Source organism: Protopterus annectens, chromosome 10.part0 (assembly GCF_019279795.1).
Source record: "Protopterus annectens isolate FY-2018-M chromosome 10.part0, PAN1.0, whole genome shotgun sequence".
NCBI classification, from domain to species: domain Eukaryota; kingdom Metazoa; phylum Chordata; order Ceratodontiformes; family Protopteridae; genus Protopterus; species Protopterus annectens.
Window position 1 is genome coordinate 186,048,611 of NC_056744.1, and position 22,413 is coordinate 186,071,023.

General features: G+C 38.2%; 1 protein-coding gene across 1 annotated transcript in view; it reads left to right on the forward strand.

Moving 5' to 3' along the window:
* TTYH2 (tweety family member 2) overlaps positions 1-22,413 on the forward strand; it is a 2,201,930-nt gene that overhangs the window by 1,486,084 nt on the left and 693,433 nt on the right. The window contains exon 5 of the mRNA XM_044085133.1: positions 4,607-4,702. Coding sequence (XP_043941068.1) covers positions 4,607-4,702 — 96 coding nt within the window. The remainder of the gene's footprint in view (positions 1-4,606; positions 4,703-22,413) is intronic.

Below are 22,413 nucleotides of genomic sequence, written 5' to 3' on the forward strand. Positions count from 1 at the left end.
TTATCAGATTGTTTCCATGTAAACATGTATACCAGCTGCAGAATTAATACTAAGTATACACTCATTTGCTAGAAAAAAAGCCTCATAATATCCAATATTCTTTTTCATTTATTTGCTGTCTCTTAAAACTAATCAATCTAAGGTCCTTAATACAGTCATTTCCACATACAAGAAAAAAGCACATTAATATTAACTTTGTCATGCCTTTTTAATTAGGCTTTTAATTTTTTTTTACATTGCATTGCCTATATTTTTCAAAATTGTACAAGAAGAGAGAGAGAGAGAAGGGGGGGAAAAAGAAAAACAGCACCTGTTTACAATCCCCATTACACTTAAAAATAGCATGCAAAGAAAACCATACACCACAAATGCAGTACTATTAAGAAAAGAAAATGTTTTCTTTACTTACAGTCTGCTTTCTCCCCTCTCTTCCCCTCCCCAAAGCATTTTTTTCGAACATTAATGACATGAAGTAGGGCATATACTTTAGAGTCAACCACGAATCCAAGAAATTTTGAAAAAGTCCAATATTTCCAGATTTTCTTGTTCTATCATATTTCATAATTATTGCATTGCAGTCCCACATTGATACTGCTTTTATTGCTGTTCTCCTTCACCCAAATCCTGTCTCTGCTTTATTTCCAATGTACTCTTGATTCTTGTAGTTAACTCTCATGCTTCCTTCCTTCTCCAACATTTTCCATTGAAATAGGTTTCACAGATACAGTTTCTCTATGGTCTTTACCAAAAGAACACGAAGCAGTATCTCCTTCTGTTTCACAGCTCACGTTTTGTTGGACAAACTTTTGCATTTCTTCCTTAGCATGCACTTCATCAAATAATGATTTTGTCCCTTCAGAGAAGAATACTCTGAAGACAACTGGGTACAGCAGTTTGAATTTCACACCCGTGTCTCAACATTCCATGAACAGTGGAATAAATTCACTCCTCTTCTGCCTGCAGTGAATAGTCATTCTTCACAAATACCTTGCTGTCCCCCACTTTTAGTATTTTGCCATTCTGCCACAGTTTTGTCAGAATCGCCAACCTTCTGCTGGTAGAAATGTATCTTTACTCTTAAAGGTCTAAGTTGCTTTCTTATATCTAGGTTTGGAGCATACACACGATGTGCCCTTTCAACTAACAACTCCTGCTGTGGAATACCAGTCTAATTGCTTATTTGTGCTTTCATAAAATTAATGCAGTTTGTTTCTTCCAGCTTCTCTGGTATAGCTGAAAATCTCAGGTTTTCCCTATGTGCTCCGTCCTCTAATTCTATTATTTTTTGGAACATCTCTTCCTGAGCAGTCTCATATTCAGCCAACATTTTTTTCATTTTGACCTGTGAGTTTTGCATCTTTTTCATCTCATCTGAATATCTGTTTAAAGCTTCTTCCATTTTTTTTAAACTTTTGTTTGTGTTGATATACTCGATCAGTGTTTTGTTTAGTTTAACCAGGTCTGTATGCAGTTGTCTTGTATCCTCCTGTAGGTTATTGGAAGTCATGTCTAAAGGTTGCATTGCTTTTTGCTGAACAACTGCAGAACTTTCCCCAGTTGGTGTTTCATCCTCACTTTTTGTAGCTGATTTTTTCCAGGTCTTCTATATTTCTTTATTCCTGGCATCCAGGCAGTGCACTTACTAGCCATTTACTGAAATTTACCCATAAACACAAGTCTACTTGCCTTCTCTGCTAAGTTTCTATTTTCACACTGGTAGAGCTAGAAACAAGCTGTTACTCAGTGTACAGCCATCTTGGAAGTCCAGTAGTACTTTGTTTTGTTCTTGTCATGCAGTGTGCTATATTAGTGCAAATATGATATAGACTGTTGATATGGCTACATACATCACTGATGTCCTGTACAAGTTCTACTTGCATCTGTTTCCAGAAAGGTTTGTTTGTTACCTTTAGCCATCATGCATGTGCAATGTTTGCAAAGGGGCCTGCAGTAAGTCCTCAGTTTCCTGGGTGCTGAACCTTTTTAGTCTTTGACTCTCTTTGGGACCCATGACAAGATGTGTGTACCTGTGCATTACACGTCAGACAGATGAGTTTACATGGTTCTCTGTGGGTGTCCCATATATATGTATTCTGTTCCCATCCCATAAAGTGCCTCTTTTCATCTCTCCTGTTGTACTTCGTTGCTGCTCCCTTTCTTATAGATTTGTTATTGTGACACACCACATCCTACACTGGTATACTCAGTCCCTGTAATACACTGCGCACCCTGTCTCTCACCCAGCATGCATTGCCACACCTCAGCAAATATAAAGGGGGGACACTGTGCTCTGTGTGCATTTCCTGCCGTCTGTGAATGTTGTCACTGGTAAGCCTAGGTTAGAGGCAGGCAGAGAATTTTATTGTATGCATCTTTTTTTCCCCCATTACAAGTTCACCACAATACTAAGTTCTTGATACTTTGCGTTACAGTGGTTGTGGAGTGGAAAGAAAACATGCAAGGATGCAACAGTAGGTGACAGCAAGTCTCCTGCCATGTGCATTATTACAGCACTGTACAGTTTTGATAGCACATTTGATGTATGTGTATACTAATGACTTCACTTTTCCCTTCCTTTTACAGGTCAGTTTATAGTGGTGGTAGAATGGTGATGGTCACCTCAGCCTGCACTGACTTTCCAGTGGGTGCCAGGCCTGCTTCTCAGCAGAGAATCAGAGGTCATCCTGTAGAAGGTGGGCCAGTAGGCTTGCTAGTGGATTCTGTGGGTACTACTAATGGGTAGAGCAAAGGCTCCTCTGCTGATAGTGGCGCAGAGGGTTCCCCTGTGGTCACCTACATCAATTGCTTCAGCAGTTGCCTCACAGTTTTGGAATATCTGCTGGTACAGGGATTTGTGTCTTGCTGGGCAGAGTCTGACCATCAGGCCACCAGAGGCACAGACTCAACATGACACCAACAATGGAAGTGACTGATGCCTGTATGGGTTTTGCCTATGGACTGGTGCGGCATCAGCCATGTATGGTTCTACTCTGTATGCTGCCAAGTTCCCCATTCATATGTTATCTTGCCTTGTATGTAGCTCACCTTGTTTTGCGGTCCACTCCACTCTTCACCAAGTGCATTCCTTCTGTGTCCATCTACATTAGTTCCCACCTTTTATTACTGTACATCCATTTGTCTGTTTCTGCATTTTCTTAGTTTGTGCTTATCTCATCCCACAAATGTTTTTGACTGCCTAGTCTTGTTATTCTCTATTTATATGAAACATGGGAGCCTTTGCCACAAAAAAGTGCCCCCCCCCCATTATTCCTTTTGTTTACCCTTGTGTATTTCTTCTGCTTGCTATTCCCAATTTCCTACCTTATCTCCCCTATTCTTCCCCATTTATATGATAAACTTGGGTGTAAACCCTCCTTAGTCTTTCTGCCACTGTGCATGTGACAGCATTGAGGTGATTCCTTGCACACACATGTACATGCATAGCCTTGGACACACTTGATCACTTTTTCCTGTGATCTCAGCCACACCAATCCTGTACTTTGATAGCAGATTCCTTGACTGAGGCTGCCCTTGCCCTGCCAGATGGCTAAACTAATCTCCTGTGCATTCCTTTTTATCATTTACCAGCATTATGCAAACCCTGATTTGTATGAAATCAGCTACAGGCTGCTTTGTGTACTGGATCCATGCTAGTCACTGCTGCACAGCTGGAAAAAGGTTGCCCATCAGCCTTATGGATTTTATTTAGTGACATGAATGGCATGTTTGTATGCAACAGTTTCAAACTCGGGTGTGATTCTAGAAGGAGGTGAACCAAGAAATGAAGATTTTATTTTTTTTTTTTGTTACAGGCACTGCGTATTTCTGGGACATCTTTCAAGCAATGGTAATGGTGGTGTTAATGCAATGGATTGACAAAGGAGCAGGGTAAGGGGAAAAGACATACTGAAGGGAATAAGTATTAATGATCATATTAAAATAAGGGCTACTTTGTTGGTACTTTTGAATGTGTTCTTTGGAGATTGTGAAGAAGAAAAAATAATAGTATGTTGATAATCAGAAATTTAATTCTCTATCCTGCTGTTGTAAATATTCCATCTGTGTCTTGAAACCCGGGCCTCCGCTGAAAACAGGCTCTGTGGAACCTAGTCGGACATTCCCGGTCAACAAATGTTAAATAAAAAATAAATAAATTTTGGTTGTTCTAAGATGGTTATGCCCAGAATAACTTTCATCTATGCTAAGCTCAAACAACAATCTTCAGTATTAGGATATTTACTGATCTTGACCACTGACAACAGCAACAGTTAAAAAACATGGTATCAGCGAGAAGCCAATTTTTGACATGGAAGGGTTCCTTAAATATAATTCTTAGTTTTCTGTGATGAGTAAATGAACAGTGTTTATATGGAAGAGATTTAAGCAAGGATGCATACTATGTGCATTTAGTGAAAGGAAAGGTGTTTTTCATCAGACAGCTGCAGAATGTCCTGTAATGTAAAAAGTGTTTGACTGGCTTGACTCCACATCCCTCTTGGAGGTAATCATGCTCTTGTTACTTCACGTGTCTGTAAAGTATATAACAATGTATGCTGTACTTACAACCTGATGCTGAAAGTTAATGAACCTTTGTTTTGTCCCATAGGTGGCTGTCCTACCTCCTCCTGCTCATCCTTGACCTTATAATTTGTCTTGTAGCCTTCCTTGGTCTGGCAAAGCATAAAAGGTGGCTACTGACAATGTAAGTAATCCTTTTAAATAAACATGCAATGGAACTGGTAGCTCTAAGCTTAACTCTCAACTGTCCACATTTTCACAGAATGACCAGATTCTTGCTTCATGTTTTTGGCCTTTTCTCAGAAAATTTGTGTTTTTTTGGCAAATCACTGAAAATTGAAGTCACTAAGTAATGGCACACATTTGAATTTCAGACTGTATATTCTTCAGAAAATGCATGCTAATACAAATCATTTTATTCTAACAGCTTTCTAAATTTATCAGGACAATATTTAAAATCTGTCCCTAGTTTGGGCTTTTGTTCCCTGATTATTTTTGGCTTTGTCCAGATTCCTTCTTCTTGGAGGTTGAGAGGTGTGCTTCTGAGTCCTCATTAATATTTCTAGGGCTGCCTAATTTTGGGCTTTCACTTTTGGAGTCTTATAGAGTAAGTGTGTGTGTGTGTGTGTGTGTGTGTGTGTGTGTGTGTGTGTGTGTGTATGCACGATGATTATTGCAGACTTCCTTGTATGCATTTGTTTCTTATCATTAGTAGAGAAGGATGAATGAGCATTTAACATGCCCTATTAAAAGGGTACAAGTGGTGACAGATCTTACCAGAGGCTATCATGCACTATGTGGATGACATTAAAATGATCTCTTGTGTGTGATATATATGTATGTGCGAGTTGTATTTTTTGTGTATACACACACACACACACCCACCCACACAAAGCAAGTGAACTAACATACTGATGAAAGAGTTGTCCGAAGAAATAGAAACATAACAAAAGTTGAAAAAGGGTGTCAATAAATTTAAAGGAAAAAAGGGGGTTGTGTACATAAAAGCAAAGTACAAATGACACTGAAATAATAAGTTATAGTAAATTAAATCTAAAAAGTATAAGAAAGCAAGGTACAATCTGTGTCTGAGGTATGGGTGTATATCCTTTAATGTAAATGCTTCCTGGATTGCAAGGGTAATTGTAGGAACTGCAACATTTTGGCAGTTTTTTTAATTTGTTTAAATCTGTCTATGAAAAAAATGCTTTCAGCACACAAAGTTTTGCAAGTATCCATTGAAAATGCTGAGGCATTTTTTATGCAAACTCTACAAGATCAGAATCTGCATGTATACACAGAGATGAAAAGGAGCTGTTTAACAATATGTATAATGTAAAGAAAGCACTTTCTTGAAAGGCAGAAAAAAATGCATGCACTAGTCAGAAGTGAATCACAGCATAGGAGCAGAACACTGTATTTTTAAGTCCTTTTAAGGATTTATGACTGAAAACAGCTGTGCAATTCTTTATTTAGTTTCTTGTCATATTCATGCCATACGTATTTATCTTTAAGGGACAAACAAAGGTTAAATTGTGTAAAGTCTTATTTAAGCAGCAGCATTATAGCAAGTCAATATCTTGGTTACAGCAGCCTGCAAAAATTGTGAATGGCAAGACAAAGTCATGATGGCCAAGCAAAAATGCATGATCATGGTACCAGTGAACTGTCCGAAACTGTATCTGTTGTGCTAAGGCCAAGTAATCTGCAGTGGATTAGAGAACATGACACATGTAGTTGTAATGACTTCACTGTTTGTATGCGTGTGCTTTTTTTTTTTTTAAAAGAATACAACCTTGATTGTAGCCAGAAAGCAGTGCAGCAGTTTGAATTAATGCCAGAAAAAAAAAAACAATACACTGATAGTAAAATACAGTAACATATCTTTAGGCGTTGGATATCTGTCAGTGTAGTGTACCATTAAGCTGAATTCAGATATTCCCCTTGTAGTACATATACCCTAAGGTGTATTCCTGTGGCAGTGAGGTAGAAAATTGGGAATCACCTCAAACATGTGAAATAATTAGTTATTATTAGACAAACTCGACCAGTAAAGTGGATTTAACAGTATGGCAACAAAAGTGAAACCAAATAACATCTGTGTATGTATTGACATAGAATGCTATCCCTTTAAAATTGATGGTGAAGTTGTAGCGATGTTAGCAAGTGCCAAATACTGATAAGTGCTGTAAGTGCCAGACATGGGATTTTGGTAGGGAATATGGATAGATCAGACTAAAAACTGTGCAGATAACTGATTCTTGAAGCAGCCAACAATCTCATCAACCCCAGTAGTTTTTTTTTTTTTTTTCTTACAAAAAGTCATTATTTATTTATTGCATTTGTTAACTAGGAAAGTCCATTTTCCTTGGAGAGCCAAAAGCTCCACAAAGTCACATTCAAATAAAAATAATCACATTACAGAAAAAAAAAAACATACAGTACTATTCATGGAATGAAACTGATAACAGTAACAACAATGAAAAAATTACAGTCATGGCCATATAGAAGTAATAAATCGGATATATTCCAGTGACACATTAGCGAAAATATATCTTCAAGTTCAGAGTGTGTATTCAAGTAACACAGGAGTGTAATATATCTGTAGGTACATAGCCATGATAAGTAAGTCAGAGTAAAGGAAATTAAGTGATAGCACTATGGCATCAGGGAGAGAAATCAAGAGTTGGGGTTGTGTGTTGGGGCTCAGGGACATAACCATAGTGAGAAGAGATGTAGTTTGAGAGATTTTTTTAAAGGAAGCTGGGTTGCTGATTGTTTTGAGTGAAGAGGGAGCTTATTCCATGCCTTAGAGACATTATAGGAATATAACATTTGACTGGCTGAGAGCTTAGGTTTCTCTGGATAGTAACATTTTGTTTTTGGACCTAAAGTGTCAGTTTGGATGATACATGGTCAGTATGGAGGAGAGGCATGGGCAAGTTTCTGGGTGGTAGATGAGCTTGCTGGCTGTAGTTAATTGTAATAATGTGAGATAGTGAGGGGATTCTAGCCAATTTAGTTGATGCAGAGGAACAGTGACGAGTGGAATATTTTACATTTGTGGCAAATTTGGCAACTTTTTTGTAGCAAGAGTCTAGTTTTGTTTTCAAGGAGGACTGTAGATTGGTGAGGACGGGAGCACCACATAGAAGTGTTGGGAGCAGGAAGGATGAGGACAAAGCCTTTTTTGCGGTAAGAATGAGAAAATAGTTGTACCTGTACAGGGCACCTAGTTTCTGATGAGTTTTTTGATGTTACTGTAGAGATGAAGGTCAAAGGTTAATTTGTCATCAATGATGACACCTAGTAATTTGGTGCCGGGGACAACTTCGATGTTGGTGTTATTTTGGGAGTGAATGGTGAATGAAGACTTGTCGACAGAGTTGGATTTTGTGGGGGGTAAATATTAAAAGTTTTGTTTTATTGGGGTTGAGAATGAGATGGTTCTGGAACATCCAGATTTCGGTGGAAGTAAATGCTTCTTGGGTGAGCTGCTGTAGTGCAGGGGCAGATTTGGCAGAGCAGATGATAGTTGAGTTATCTGCATATTGGATGACAGTACTGTGGATGAGAGAGGAATGAAAGTTATTAACAAATATGCTGAATAAGAGTGGTCCCAGTATTGAGCCTTGGGGGACACCTGTATTTGTAGTTATGAAAGGGGAGGAAGAATGTTGCCATTTAGTAGACTGCTGCCTGTTATTGAGGTAGTTAATAAACCATTGTAGGGTAGGGGGAGATTGCCTGAGATTAGAGAGTTTAGTAAGCAAGAGGGAGTGAGATACAGTGCCAAATGCCTTTGATAGATCTAGGAAGAGTGCTGCGACTAAGGAGCCAGCATCTTGAGCTCTGTTGACAGTGTCAAGGAAGGAAATGTGGGCAGTGTTAGTACTATGTCTGGGCCTAAAGCCATGTTGAGTGGGTGTTTTATCAAGTGACTGAGCAGCTGAGTGTGTATACATTTCTCTAGTATTTTGGAGATTGGGGAGAGAATGGCAATGGGATGGAAATTTGAGATGTCGGAGTTGTTGCCACCTTTGTGAAGTGGAAGGATAAATGCTTTTTTTCCAGATATCAGGTATGCAGGATTCCTGAATGGACCTGTTTAGGAGGATACTGATAGGATATGCAGTGGAGGATGCTGAGAGTTGTAAGTATTCTGCGGGCAAGTTATCAGGGGCGTTTGTACAAGGTTTAAGTTTGTGAAGAAGTTTTTTCATAGTGGAGGTTGGGTATGGATGTTAGTAAGAAAGGAGGTAGCAGATTAGAAGGTGAATACATGGTGAATACACAGGTGGAGTACCTGGTGGGTCAGCTGTAATAGGTGGGAAGGTGGTGGTACATTTATGCATGGTGTCTATGAAGTACGTGTTAGAGGGAGGCTATCTCAGAGGGAGTTTTTTTTCTGGGTTTGGACATGGGTTGTTAGTTTCATGGTGGAGTAGGCAGTTGATTGCACCCCAGAAATTATTGGGGTTTAGCTTATGTTGGTTTTGGATAGCCTGAAAGTATTCTCTCTTGTTTTTGATGACTAGGCATTTAGCTTGATTGCAAAGTTGTTTATATTGATTGAGGTTAGACAATGTTTTGTTTTTTTGCCAGGCTTTGTCCCTAGAGGGCATAACTTGCTTTGTGGACTTTGTAAGCCAAATTGCATGTTTTGACTTCATCCTTTTTAACCGGAGAGGGGCAAGACTATTTAGAATCCTAAGAAATGTAGAATTGAAAAACTGTACAGCTTCATTGAGTGAGAGAAATTTTAGTGGGCTCCAGTTAGTGTTCTGCAGGATGTCATTGAGGGTGTTTGGGGAGAAATGGGATAAATCTCTAGTGTATCTATATTGATGTAAGTTTGTTATGGAGGTGGGCTTATGTATTATGATATTTGGGTGAGTCCCTGTTATGTCATAATAGAGGATATAGAAATACTGAGTAGGGTAGTAAATATGATGGATGATGCTAGTAGGGGGTGAAACAGTCAGAACATGCCCTCAGGTTGGAAAAGTTATTGGTGACACTGTATAAAAATAAGTTCAATCCAAAAATGTGCCACATGTGAGGACTCTCTGAAATATGCCCACAGAGTATGGAACCAGCCCATTTCTTAAAAAGTCAAGGCTAGTATACATACCAAATATATCAAGGACAAGACTACCTTGCAGAGGTTCTTAGAAATATTTAAGTATCTTGTGAACTTCATACCCAATTTATCCAGAGTGTTGGTGCCATTGTGAAAATTGCTTGAGAAAAGGTAGGAGCAGTCTTTGAATCCTCAAATTATTTAGCCTTCCTGTGAAAAGGTTTGTCTTAAATTAATAACTGGTGTCAAAATCATGGTCGGAAACTAAACGTCAAAAAATGCATCCTTTGAGAAGTCATCTATTCCAGAGGACTACCACATTGATAATACCCCCCTAAGAGTTGACCCAGTTCAGGATTTGGGATCTTATGTGAGCAGTGGGCTAAAATTTGACCAACATGTGTCTATTGTAAGAAAGTCCTTTTATATTGCACAGCTTATGTAGATCAGAGTGTGTGATATACCTTTAAGAAGCTTTCCAGTGAGCTAGCACTTGCATATAAGTACTGAGCACGTGCAAGCAAGAGTGCCATTTTGAGTGAGCAGCCAGAGTGTGACCATGGAAATATGTAGTCAGTCAGATAGTTCAAGTTTAATGTTCCTGCCATCCATCCTGATGTTTTTGTGTACAATAAACTACTTAAACACCCAAGCCTCAATGTTGTCTTAATGCACATAAGAAGAGTGACATGGTATCAGAATGAGATCCAGAGTTACAGCCATGAAGCAACCGGTTAAAGTTGGAGGAATGTATTGGAGTGCATCATCCCTACTGCTCAAACGACTCACAAAACAGGTCAGAAATGAATTAAAGGAACTAAACTTAGCTTAAATGATTTATTTCATTACAACTATAAAATGAAGCACTCAAAACGCTCAAAATGAATGTCTTATTAAATGAAATGTCTGAAACTGCAACATCTTGATAAAATCAAAATAATTATGAAAATGTTTGAAACAATATCCGAATCGCATGAAATGTACAAAAAAGGGAAAATGACCATATTTTTTCACTGTGATATTTTTTTGTATTCACTAAAGCCATTAAAAATATCCGAAGTATACAAAGTGTTTGCAGTATTACAGTGCATTTATTTTGCAAAGTACAGTCATTTCAAAGAACATTTCACAAAGTACAGATCTATATCACATCAGCGAATGTTAAAAATAGCGAACGCTGATATATCGAACTTCAAAGTCTGAAAGTTGAAAAATGCGAAGGAATGGATCAGCAAATATTTTCCCAGGGAAAAAATTAGCTGATCAAAAAAAAAAAGAGTACATAATCAAATTTAAGTGGGGGGCTGTGCCCCCCACACCCCTAATTTAAATATAACAACTCCAAGATCGCACCACAGTGGAGAAAACAGTAAAGCCCGGAGAACGGCCCAGCAAATTTTTTCCCTGGGAAAAAATTTGTTCATCCGATCCTTCGCATTTTTCAGCTTTCGGACTTTGAAGTTTGATACATCAGCGTTCGCTGTTTTTAGTGTTCACTGATGTGATATAGACCCGCAAAGTAGTTATTTCAAGGCATATTTTGCAGAGTACAGTATTTCGAAGAGCTTATTGTGGATTTCATTATTATTGCAAGTACCTGGTGTGTGTGAATGTTCATACATAATTAAGAGGGCCATTTTACATTGTATTTTTACTACAATCTGTGGGTACAGCAGAAAGATTTCAGAGACCTGCATCGCTTGTGTTTGATAACAGTATTGCAGAAAATTGGAGATTGAAGAGGAATATGATGTTTTCATACAGGCTGCTTTTTCTAACAAAGATGCACATGCAAAGGCATTTATTCTGTTTAATTTAGCTGGTTCAGCAGCCATTGAAAGAGAGCGTTCATTTGTGTATGCACTTGCTGTGTTTGCAGGGGAGGGGGAAGACTGCTGTATTGTGGTGTCAGCTGACACAAGGGAAGACCCAGAGTGCTTAAAATGTAAATTTAAAGAAATGTGTAACCCTCAAACAAATATTACAATGGAATGGCATTTATTGAAACTTTTGCTGCATATATAACTGAGTTGAGAAACCAGGATAAAACATGCAGATTTGGTGATTTGAGAGATGAGTTGATAAAAGACAGGCTTGTGTGTGGTATTAATAATGACACAGTGAGGAAGATTTTGGTTTGATATAGTGATTTAACATTAAATAAGGCTATTGAGATTTGTCAGATATATGAGCATACAGAAAAGCACACAAATATGTTTACAAATGAGAATAGCAGTGGAAGGCACAGTGACAAAGCTCAAGTTGAATATATGCAGCACATGCTTAAAAGAAACAGGCGCAAGCACATGGCAGCTACTGCAGATCCTGTAACAATCCCTGGGAATCCCCCCTCCCCCAAGTCTTTTCTGCAAATTCCAGAGCATGCTCAGTGAAGCATAAGAGTGAGTCAAGAAAGTCAAAGCATGTGCCCCCACCCAGCTTTATAGTCAACTGTCATAACTGTGGTGGTAATCACAAACCCAGAAGAGAAAAGTGCTTAGCTTTTGAACAGCAGTGTCATTCTTGCAATAAGTGGAATCATTTCAAAATGTTTGAAATCAAATAAGGCACATTATTTTATTAGAAGAGGACATTCCAAGAGGCAAGTTGATCAATTAAGAAAGCTGCAACCCTACTTTTTATGTTAATGGTGTGTCTGTGCTTGCAGAAACAGTCAATGCAGTAGATTTATGGGCAAATAATGAAATATTTTGTACTGTTTGGATTAATGGGAGTCCTGTAGAGCTCAATGTAGATACTGTCTCAAAGTGCAATGTTATGTGACCAGAAACACTTGCTAGAGTAGAAGCTGCAGAACAACTTGATTTGCAAAGTGTGAGAAGCTTGTTGCTTATTATGGTGAAGAGATTTAAACCAAAGGCTCAGTAGTGCTTTCATATTGCTCTGCTGGGAACAGCTATGACTTGCAATTTTTTATAGTGAAACACATGTAGTCATTATTAGACCTCAGAGACAGTTTGAAAATGGGACTGCTTTCACTTCTTAATAAAGAAGTTCACTGTGGAAGCCTGAATGACAACATCTCAAATTTCACCCAAACTATGTTTTCTGAGTATGCTGATATTTTTGCAGACGAACTAGGCAAACTACCAGTTGTGTACTCTATAAAGTTAGACTTAGAGGTCAGCCCAGTTATCAGACCAGCACAGAAAGTTCCAGTAACTATGCTAGTGGAGCTAGACAAAATGGTGCAGATGGGAGTAATTTGTCCAGTAGAAGAACCTACTGAATGAATATCCTCCATGGTAGCTCATAAGAAAAGTTGAGATGATATCAGAATATGTATTGATCCAAGAGATTTGAACAAAGCATAAAAAAGACCTCCTCATCCATCCAATGCACATAGTCAAAGAGGTTGCTGCCCTCATGCCAATTGCCACTGTTTTTTCTGTCTTAGATGCAGAGAGTTTATTTTGGCAAATTTTGCTTGACCAAAAATCTTCACTGTTAACCACATTCAGTATACAATTTGGAAGATACAGATTTCTGAGAATGCCATTTGGGATAAATTCTGCCAGTGAAGTCTTTCAGTGTGCAATGGACGAAATATTTTTGGGCTATTCCTACACTATTATAGTAGGCGATAGTCTAGTAGGAGGCAATGGTGAAGTCGAATATGAGAGAAACCTCAAGAAAGTTCTGGAAAGAGCACGCCAAGTGACTCTTAAGCTGAATCCTCAAAAGTGCAAGTTCAGGCTGAGAAGTTACTTATGTTGGTCACTTGTTTACCAGTTCAGGCTTACGACCAGATCCTTCAAAGGAAACAGCAATTCTTGAGATGCCAGCTACAGACATTGTTCAAGCCTTATAATATTTTCTTGGCATGGTCAACTATCTAGGCCAGTTCAGTCCACATTTAAGCCAACGTTCAGCACTGTTTAGAGAGCTGACATGCAAAGATGTAATTTGATCATGGTCAGAACAGCACCAAAGAGTATTGTTGTCCTGAAACAGAAAATTGCAGCCCACCAACTCTCAGCTGCTATGATATCAAACCAGTTACTCTTTTCTGTGATGCTTCTAAATTTGATCTAGGTACAGTCATTCTTCAAGAGGGTAGACCAGTGGTCTGTGCTTCAATAACTCTTACCCAGACCAAGATGCAATATGCCCAGATTGAAAGAGCTTTTGGCAATTGTGTTTGTATGTTTGAAGTTCCATGATTTTGACCTATCCAGATCAAAATGGATCACCAACCTCTTGTTACTATTTTGAGAAAGCCTATGCATACAGATGCAGCTAGATTGCAACATATTATGCTCAAATTTCAAAAGTACAATTTTAATCTTGTCTGTGCAAAAGGCAATCTTCTTTATCTTGCTGATACCTTATCTAGATCACCCAGAAAAAATAACGAACAGCATAACAATGAATAACTTGATTTTGAGGTCATGGAAGTGAGAAATTTTTCTTCCACACAGCTTCAGATCCAGTTCTCCAGACGCTAAACCTCTTTGTCAGTCAAGGATCCCTTCAAAGCAGTCTTGTTTACCAGTAGAAGTGCAACCTTGCTGTCCATACAGAGATGAGATTGTCAGACAATGCATTCCCAAAATAAGGTTGATTGTTCTCGGCACACATTTACAGTTTTACATGGATTTAGTTTTAATGTTGTGTTGATAAACATTTTATGTCTTAACTTGTAACTTGTTTTAAGACCAATAGGTCGAGATGATGACAGCTGTCACATGATTGCTTTAATTAATTAACATCTTGATTAACCAGTGTTTTTAAATGTGAATTGTTGCCTCTGCACTCGTTTGTTTGTTAATTCTGAGGAAGGAAGGGCACTGAACCTTCCGAAAGTGCTTAATCTATTAAACCTGAGTTTTTATTTCGTTCATCAGTTTACTTCGTTATTTATCTAGTTTCCAGTTCCGTTTTCACATCTTGTCAGTTCCCTGGTTTGTCTTGGTCTTTTTAGTTGCTGGTTTCATATGGCCAACGAAGACGGAACTGCGGAGCTTAATTCTCCACCGCTGTTCACACAGAATATTGGATACGGAGAGACAGGTAGCAGCGTAACTAACAACCCTTCCAATGAGGTCAACGCCGATGGCAATTTAACTACGCTTATCCAAATAATGATGGGGCGGCTGGATCAGCTAACACAGCGTTTTGACCAGCTCGATAGTGTTCTTAATAAAACAAGCACAGCAGTATTAAGGGACCAACAGAAAGAAGAGCATAATGTACTATCTGATCGTCCTTCCCTTTTACTTGGAGCTTCTAAGGTCAGGGCTAATTTGACCAAACATGGTCAAGCAGGCAACATTTCTTTTCAAGCCTCTAGCATACCGGCTGGACAGAGGCAAGTGGATTTATCTACAGAGAGTGCTGTTCGAGTCGAGGGGACAGCACAAGTTACACAGCAGTTTGTTCCTTCCATAAGCAGCTTCCTGAATAAAAAAGATTTTTTTGTCAACAACAGCGTTAACGTAGTACAGGTACTGCAGCCATGTGAAGGTGGGAACAGTGACATTACTATTCTTATAAGCGAATTTGACTACAAATTGTTTAAATGCAAAAAACTTCAATTGGAAGTGGCATATTTGGAGGAGTGTTTGGCTAAAAAGATAGTTCCTAAAGGATTAAGGCAATGGAGGTTTCCAGTAGGTTTAATTAAAGGTTCTAACCTCCATAATAGACTGTTAGACCTTTTTGACAAACAAGGGTTTGACTTTATACAGGTGCTTATTGCACATTATTTGGAACAAATTCAAGAGTACCAGCATGATTTAGAGAAATTAGAAGTGGACATTAAGGAAAATCAGGACTTTCCTAGGTATAGTTATGAGTATACAAGGATTTTTTCAAGTATTGAAGCAACTATGGAAAAACTTTCAAGCAATAAACAAAAGAAAATTAGGAGAGATTTGTTTCAATATGCAAATCACATAGCCTACCCGAACCCACCTTTGGTTACTCAAACAAAATTTGGTGCCAATGTAAATAACAATTCAAGTGAAGGACGTCACCATGGTGTTAATGGGTCACCTTCATCCCCTGTTAACGCACCCTTACAACCATTGAAGGGTGAATTCGATCAGGATATGTTGGATGACCAAGGCACTAGTAACCAAGTTCAATTTAATGACAATAATAATAACACTCGTGAGGAAAGTAATAACAGACAAATACATAGTAATAACGTGAATGAAGCACAAAGTGCTCAGGGTTTTCGGCAGGGGCAGAACTCTTATCAGAGGAACTTGAGGTCCAACAGCAATCAGAATGTTCCGAGGAACAAGAGGAACCAGAGGCGGAGGTAGTGGAACCTCCTAATATACCGAACATAGTGCAAAGTACCGAAGGAGATTTTAAAATATATAACTTTACTTCCTTTGGTATAGATCAAAGCACATGTAATTTCTTTTCTAAAGGGTTGACTTTTGTTCTGGATACACATTTTAATTTAATAAAAACTATAATTGATTTGAAGTTATTCATACGCAAGCTGAATCTGAGGATCACCTTAGGTGATAGGCCCACCCTTCTTAATAATTTTAAAGTTGCTAGTGTCTTAAATCCACCACTATTGGATAGACTTAAAGTCTTCGAAATGGCTTGCGAGTTGGATTTAAGACACTTGGTTGCGGATCAAAGTAACACAAAAGGAGTTAAACTTAATATAACATCGCAGCAAAAGGAGCTTATTAAGATTCTTAAAGATTGTAGCATTAGGGTTATGAAACCCGATAAAGGGAATGGGCTTATTTTTATGGATCAATGTGTTTATGTTAATAGGATGGTAGCTCATTTAGGATCAGGACCATACCAAGAAGCTAGTATAAATGAGATTAATACAGCTTATGGCAAAGTTAAAGGCATTTTGGATGACCTACTACTTGAAAGTTCCATTGACATTGATTTATATAGGTACTTAACCATTCCATCACCTAGGTTACCCGTTTTTTTCGGGGTGCCTAAAATTCATAAATCAGTGTCAGATCCACCCTTTTGACCTATTGTTGACAGTAGGGGGTCCATTTTGAGTGCGGCAGCTATATATGTTGACAGCTTGCTTAAGCCACTCATTGCAAACGAAACGCAGATTTGCAAGGACTCCTGGAGTTTTTTGAGGGAAATTAAGAAAATTCCATTTAATTCTGAGTATGTTCTTCTTACAGTAGATGTAAAAGATCTATATACTGTCATCCCTCATAACATAGGCTTAGAGTGGATTAGGGACTTTCTTTTTGATAGGAAAGTCAATGATACCACCATTTGCTTAGTGGAGACCCTTCTAGAGCAAATTCTTATAGCTAATTTTTTCAGGTTCGAAGGGCGTACATATTTACAGACATCTAGTGTGGCAATGGGCTCGCCGTGTGGAGGGGCCTACGCGAACTGCATTATGGCACATTGGGAGAATTCCCTGTTGCTTCAAGATCCTTCATTTAAGAGGCATGTCGCCTGGTACACTAGGTACCAGGACGACATGTTCTTCTTATCGAAGGGTTCTCCTGATGACATTCCTCCCTTTATTGCTTCCATCTCTAACTTAACTAATTTTTTGGAATTCACTTATGAATTCCATTATACTAAGATTAGTTTTCTGGATATTTTGTTACACAAGGACGAGCAAAATTTAAGGTTTAAAAGCACTATCTACAGGAAACTTACATATTCTAATGGCTTCCTACACTACTCTAGCTGTCACCCGTACCACCAAAAGAAAGCCGTGGTAAAAGGGCAAATGGTACGGGCAGCTAGGATGGTTACTGAAGAAGCTGATTTCCTAATTGAATGTGTTAACCTTTCCAATATGTTTTACAATAGAGGTTACCCATGTAACATGGTAGTGGAGATTATGGAAGAAGTCGTACACAAGCGTAACGCAGGGCATTTTAGCCCTATTTTAAGTACACAATTGCCACCACACATAGATGAATGTGAAATTAATGGGAGGCAACACACCAACTTAACTAATAGTGATCGCCAGTACAGTTTAAGGTTCTTATGTACCTTTTCCATAGACCATTACTTTATTAAGGACATTTTATGCAAAAACTGGAGAATCCTATCAAATGACAGGTATTTCCAGGGGAAGTTTGTAGGTCCTCCAGCTATCACATTTAGAAGAGGGGTTAACCTCAAAACCTTACCAGAAGCCGGTAAACCTAAGACAAGAACACACATAACAGGTATGGCAAAATGTGGTTCTTGTAGACAGTGTAGGCTCATAAGAGAGGGACATTCTGTAAAGATTAACAATATTGAATATAAAGTTAGAGGCAAATTTAATTGCCACACTATGGCATTGGTTTATGTAGCAACCTGTTCTGCTTGCCACGCTTTCTATATAGGAAAGACAGAGCGCAAGCTGAAACAGCGTATCTATGAGCACACTTACGCTATAACAAAAAAAGAACAAACAAATGCCTTAGCTTGCCACTTGATTGAATATCCAAATCATCAATTTAAATTTACAGTATTGAAACAGGTAGATGACACCCCATACATAGGCCCATGGCAAATTCAGCTTGAGATGGAAGAATTGTATTGGCAAATAAAAACTGCAGCTCATTGCCCCCCGGGTTTAAATGAACAAATATCAATTGCTTGCATCCTGAAAAAACTAGCCTTAAATAGATAATTTTATAAGGCAGCTTTAAGATGCAAGCATTTAGTTAGTTACAATTATGTACACACACACATATAATTCTGTTGAATATCCATATTGGAAAATACGTGGTTAGCTTTTTTGTATTGGAGGTTCCCTTACACATTTCTCTTGTAGATTTAATACTATTTTTAGGCTGGCTTCTTTTAAAGCTACAGCTAGCTAACTGTGTTCTTGAAAGGCATTTCTTGCATATATATATATATATATATATATATGTAAAAAAGTATCTTCACAATTGTTATGCATATTTGGGAATGCATGAAATAAGGTTGATTGTTCTCAACACACATTTACAGTTTTACATGGATTTAGTTTTAATGTTGTGTTGATAAACATTTTATGTCTTTTAACTTGTAACTTGTTTTAAGACCAATAGGTCGAGATGATGACAGCTGTCACATGATTGCTTTAATTAATTAACATCTTGATTAACCAATGTTTTTAAATGTGAATTGTTGCCTGTGCACTCGTTTGTTTGTTAATTCTGAGGAAGGAAGGGCACTGAACCTTCCAAAAGCGCTTAATCTATTAAACCTGAGTTTTTATTTCGTTCATCAGTTTACTTCGTTATTTATCTAGTTTCCAGTTCCGTTTTTACATCTTGTCAGTTCCCTGGTTTGTCTTGGTCTTTTTAGTTGCAGATTCTTGAACTACCTTGGCCGACAATAGCCACAGATGTCCTTGAGTGGAATGATCAACATTACTTGCTGTTAGTAGACTCTTATTCAAATTGGTTTGAGATTGACCTACTTCCCAACCTAACTTCCAGTACTGTCATTACTAAGTTGAAGAGACATTTTTCTGTCCATGGTAGTCCACACAGTTATTTCTGGCAATGGTGCACAGTTTAGAAGTCAGCAGTTCAAGAAATTTGCAGAAAAGTGGGGCTTTGTTCATATTATGAGTAGTCCTGAATACCCTCAGTCAAACGGCTTGGCTGAACATGCAGTTCAAAGTGCAAAACAGCTCTTGGAGAAATCCAGACATGACAATACCGATGTTTTTCTAAACTTGTTAAAACTCAGAAACATTCCTCGTGATAATCATGTTGGTTCACCTGCCCAGAGACTTCTATCAGTTCAAACCAGAACCACACTACCAATTAGCAGTAATTTATTGGTTCCATGTGCTAAAAACAACAAAGCAGTAAAAGCCCATCAGTTGAAAAAGCATTTGTTCCAGAAGTCTTACTACGATAAAATCAACAAACTGCTCCGTTCTTTACAAAAAGGAGAAAGAGTGAGGATGCAGACATCAAAAGGTTTTGATCGCATTGGATTTGTGAAAAGTTTGTGTCAAGAGCTGAGATTTTACATTGTGGAATCACAAGGAATGGAATTCAGATGAAATTGGAAGCATTTGTTACCAGTGTCCGAACAAGTGTTCCACCATCTTGCCTCTGACAGACTCTAGTTCTCAGAGTGACTTCTCCAACGTTCCTGTTCCAAAGAACATTCTGTCACCAATCCCTGTTCCTGAGAAAATCCCTGAAACTCCTCAAGCAGAACATTCCCTGGTGACTGCCCTGTTGCTAAACCGAGTCCTAACTATTGTGACATGAGATCAGGTCACATTTCGAAACCTAGTGCCAGATACATGGCATCCTGGACATGACTGTTGTTTTTCATTTAGTGTCTGTATAATTGCATGCCTATTTGAAATGTCATTGTTTATATGAGACATCTCAGTAAAGAGCGAAGATGTAAATTAGTGTGTGATATACCTTTAAGAAGCTTTCCAGTGAGCCAGCACGTGCAAGCAAGAGCGCCATTTTGAGTGAGTAGCCAGTGTGTGAGCATGCAAGTTTGAAGTCAGTCAGTTAACGTTTAATGTTCCTAACATCCATCCTGATGTATTTATTTAATATACTACTTAAACACCCAAGCCTTAATGTCTTCTTAATGCACAAAAGAAGAGTGATAGCTTATAAACAGAGATTGTTTCCAGATCTAGGGATGTCTTTGCCCCCTTTACTCAGCCCTTATTAGGCCAGTCATTGAATATAATGCCTCCTTTGGCATATATTTGTCCAGATACATGCAGCAACTGGAATGTCCACGGCGATACCTTACTAAAAGGATACAAGGCCTAAACGACATGTCCTACATGGACCAAGTCAAAGCCCTGTCACTGTACTCTGTATCTCGCATACTGCAAAGAGGTTACCTGTGTCTGGCATTCAAGGCATCTTCTGAGCCTTTACTGATGGATTTATAGCATATCAGCAAGTCAAATGTCATCAGAAATACTCTGACTAGGGATCTAAACCTCTTCTGCAAAATCAGTGGAATGGTATGGAGGGACAGGTATTATCTCACAAAGGATATCGCTACTATGGAACATACTCCCCATCCACATAAAACAAAGTTCATCCCTGTCCATATTCAAGCATAACTTGAATCTGTGAATGTAAAACAGAAAATTAACCTCAGGACTGCCCCCCCCCCCCCGCATATTAGTAATGGACAACTGCAGCTCTTAAGTGCTTTACCTCATGCATGGGACCCCAAAAAATATATGTGGTATGATCCTAGTTAGTCTTATTAGGGAAAATTTGTAATTATCAACCACGTGATGAGTAAGACCAATCAATAACCAAATGGGATAGGTTATTTCAAACACAAAAAGCAAAACTGGGTAGGCTTAAAATGGCCTGCAAAGGCCTACTACTTGCCTATAAACCTATAAAAATGTAGACTAGATTTGTGAAGTTGAACAAAAAACTAACTTTGAGATCCTGAAGTTCATTCACAATCACTGCTGCACTCACAAATATTTACATACAGATGTTCACAAACTCTTGCTCTCTCTCACGCATGCACATGCGTGCACACACACACTAAATGATGTACACTGCTCATACATATATACACCACTGAACATATTTACATCACAAATAGACATGTAGGCACCATCCTGTAAACATGTAACATCTTCATTGCTTAAAGCCCACTTCCATCTAACTTATATACCAATGAAATGTGCATCAACCAAACAAGCCAATGATTCATTTTGATTTCCACCAAGCCTCCATTTTGATTAACTAAACAGAACCCATTGTAATCATCATATGACTCGATATTTTAGTTGACTATAAGCCACTTGAGTGTCTTTCAAAAAATATTGTACATCCGACACCACTGTGGCTTCTGTAAATACTACTGAGTCCCCAGGGGTTACTGTGACATGTAAACCTAGAAAACAGTTGCGTATTGACAATGCTCTAAACTGAGTATACTTAAAGGGACCAAGTGAAGGTTTACTATTTCAAAAGAGTGCATAGTCTTATATTTGTCAGTATCAGAAGACAAGAATGGAGCATTCAGAAGAGAGACTGAAACTGATACCAAGTTACAAAAGTTAAAGAATGCAGCCATGAAATGAAGACCTGAAGAAAAAAACTCCATTTAGACAAAACACATTTTGCCTTCCTTGATGATCTGAGTTAAACCCACAGTTCTAAGAAAACAAATGCTGCAGACTTGAGAACATGAATTTACTGGATTTTGTTTCATTTTGATTCATCCAGCACAAGTAAGTGCTCCTTTTCATCCTAATGAGATTTGTGTTGCATTCAAGAAGGATTTTTTTACATTTGGAATTGAATTTGCAGTATATTCTTGTGAGAGAAGGAGAATTTGGCGTCTTTTGAGTGTTTATTTTCTGGTGATTTGTTAACATTATTAGTTTCTTTAGGCTGTTTATTTGCTTGGATTTCTGCTGTACTGTCCATTTTTACATTTTTTGACCTGTACTGCATAAAGCTGCACACTTGATTACTGTATTTGATTAAGGTTACTTGATCTGGCTTCCTTCTGATTCCTCCAACACTAGATAAATGCCTTTTTAATCCTTTGTAAGCCAATAAGGATATTTGTTTTGCCTATAAGTATTTTTTTATTTAGTAGTAAGTGTGTGGTTTACTCTTGTGAATGAGCAGATTTTACAATCACACAATCATTTATTTGCTGGTGTTTTGTTAGAACTACTAGTTTCTGTTGTCTGTTTTTTGTTTTTAATTTCTGCTGCATTGTGTGGCTTTGCACTTGTCTGAGCTGAGCTATACTAGAGTGTATGACTGACCGTGCAAATACTCACTATATGTAGTTAGAAAACAAAAACACCCATGCAACTAGCACATACATTTTGCCCACTTCATTAG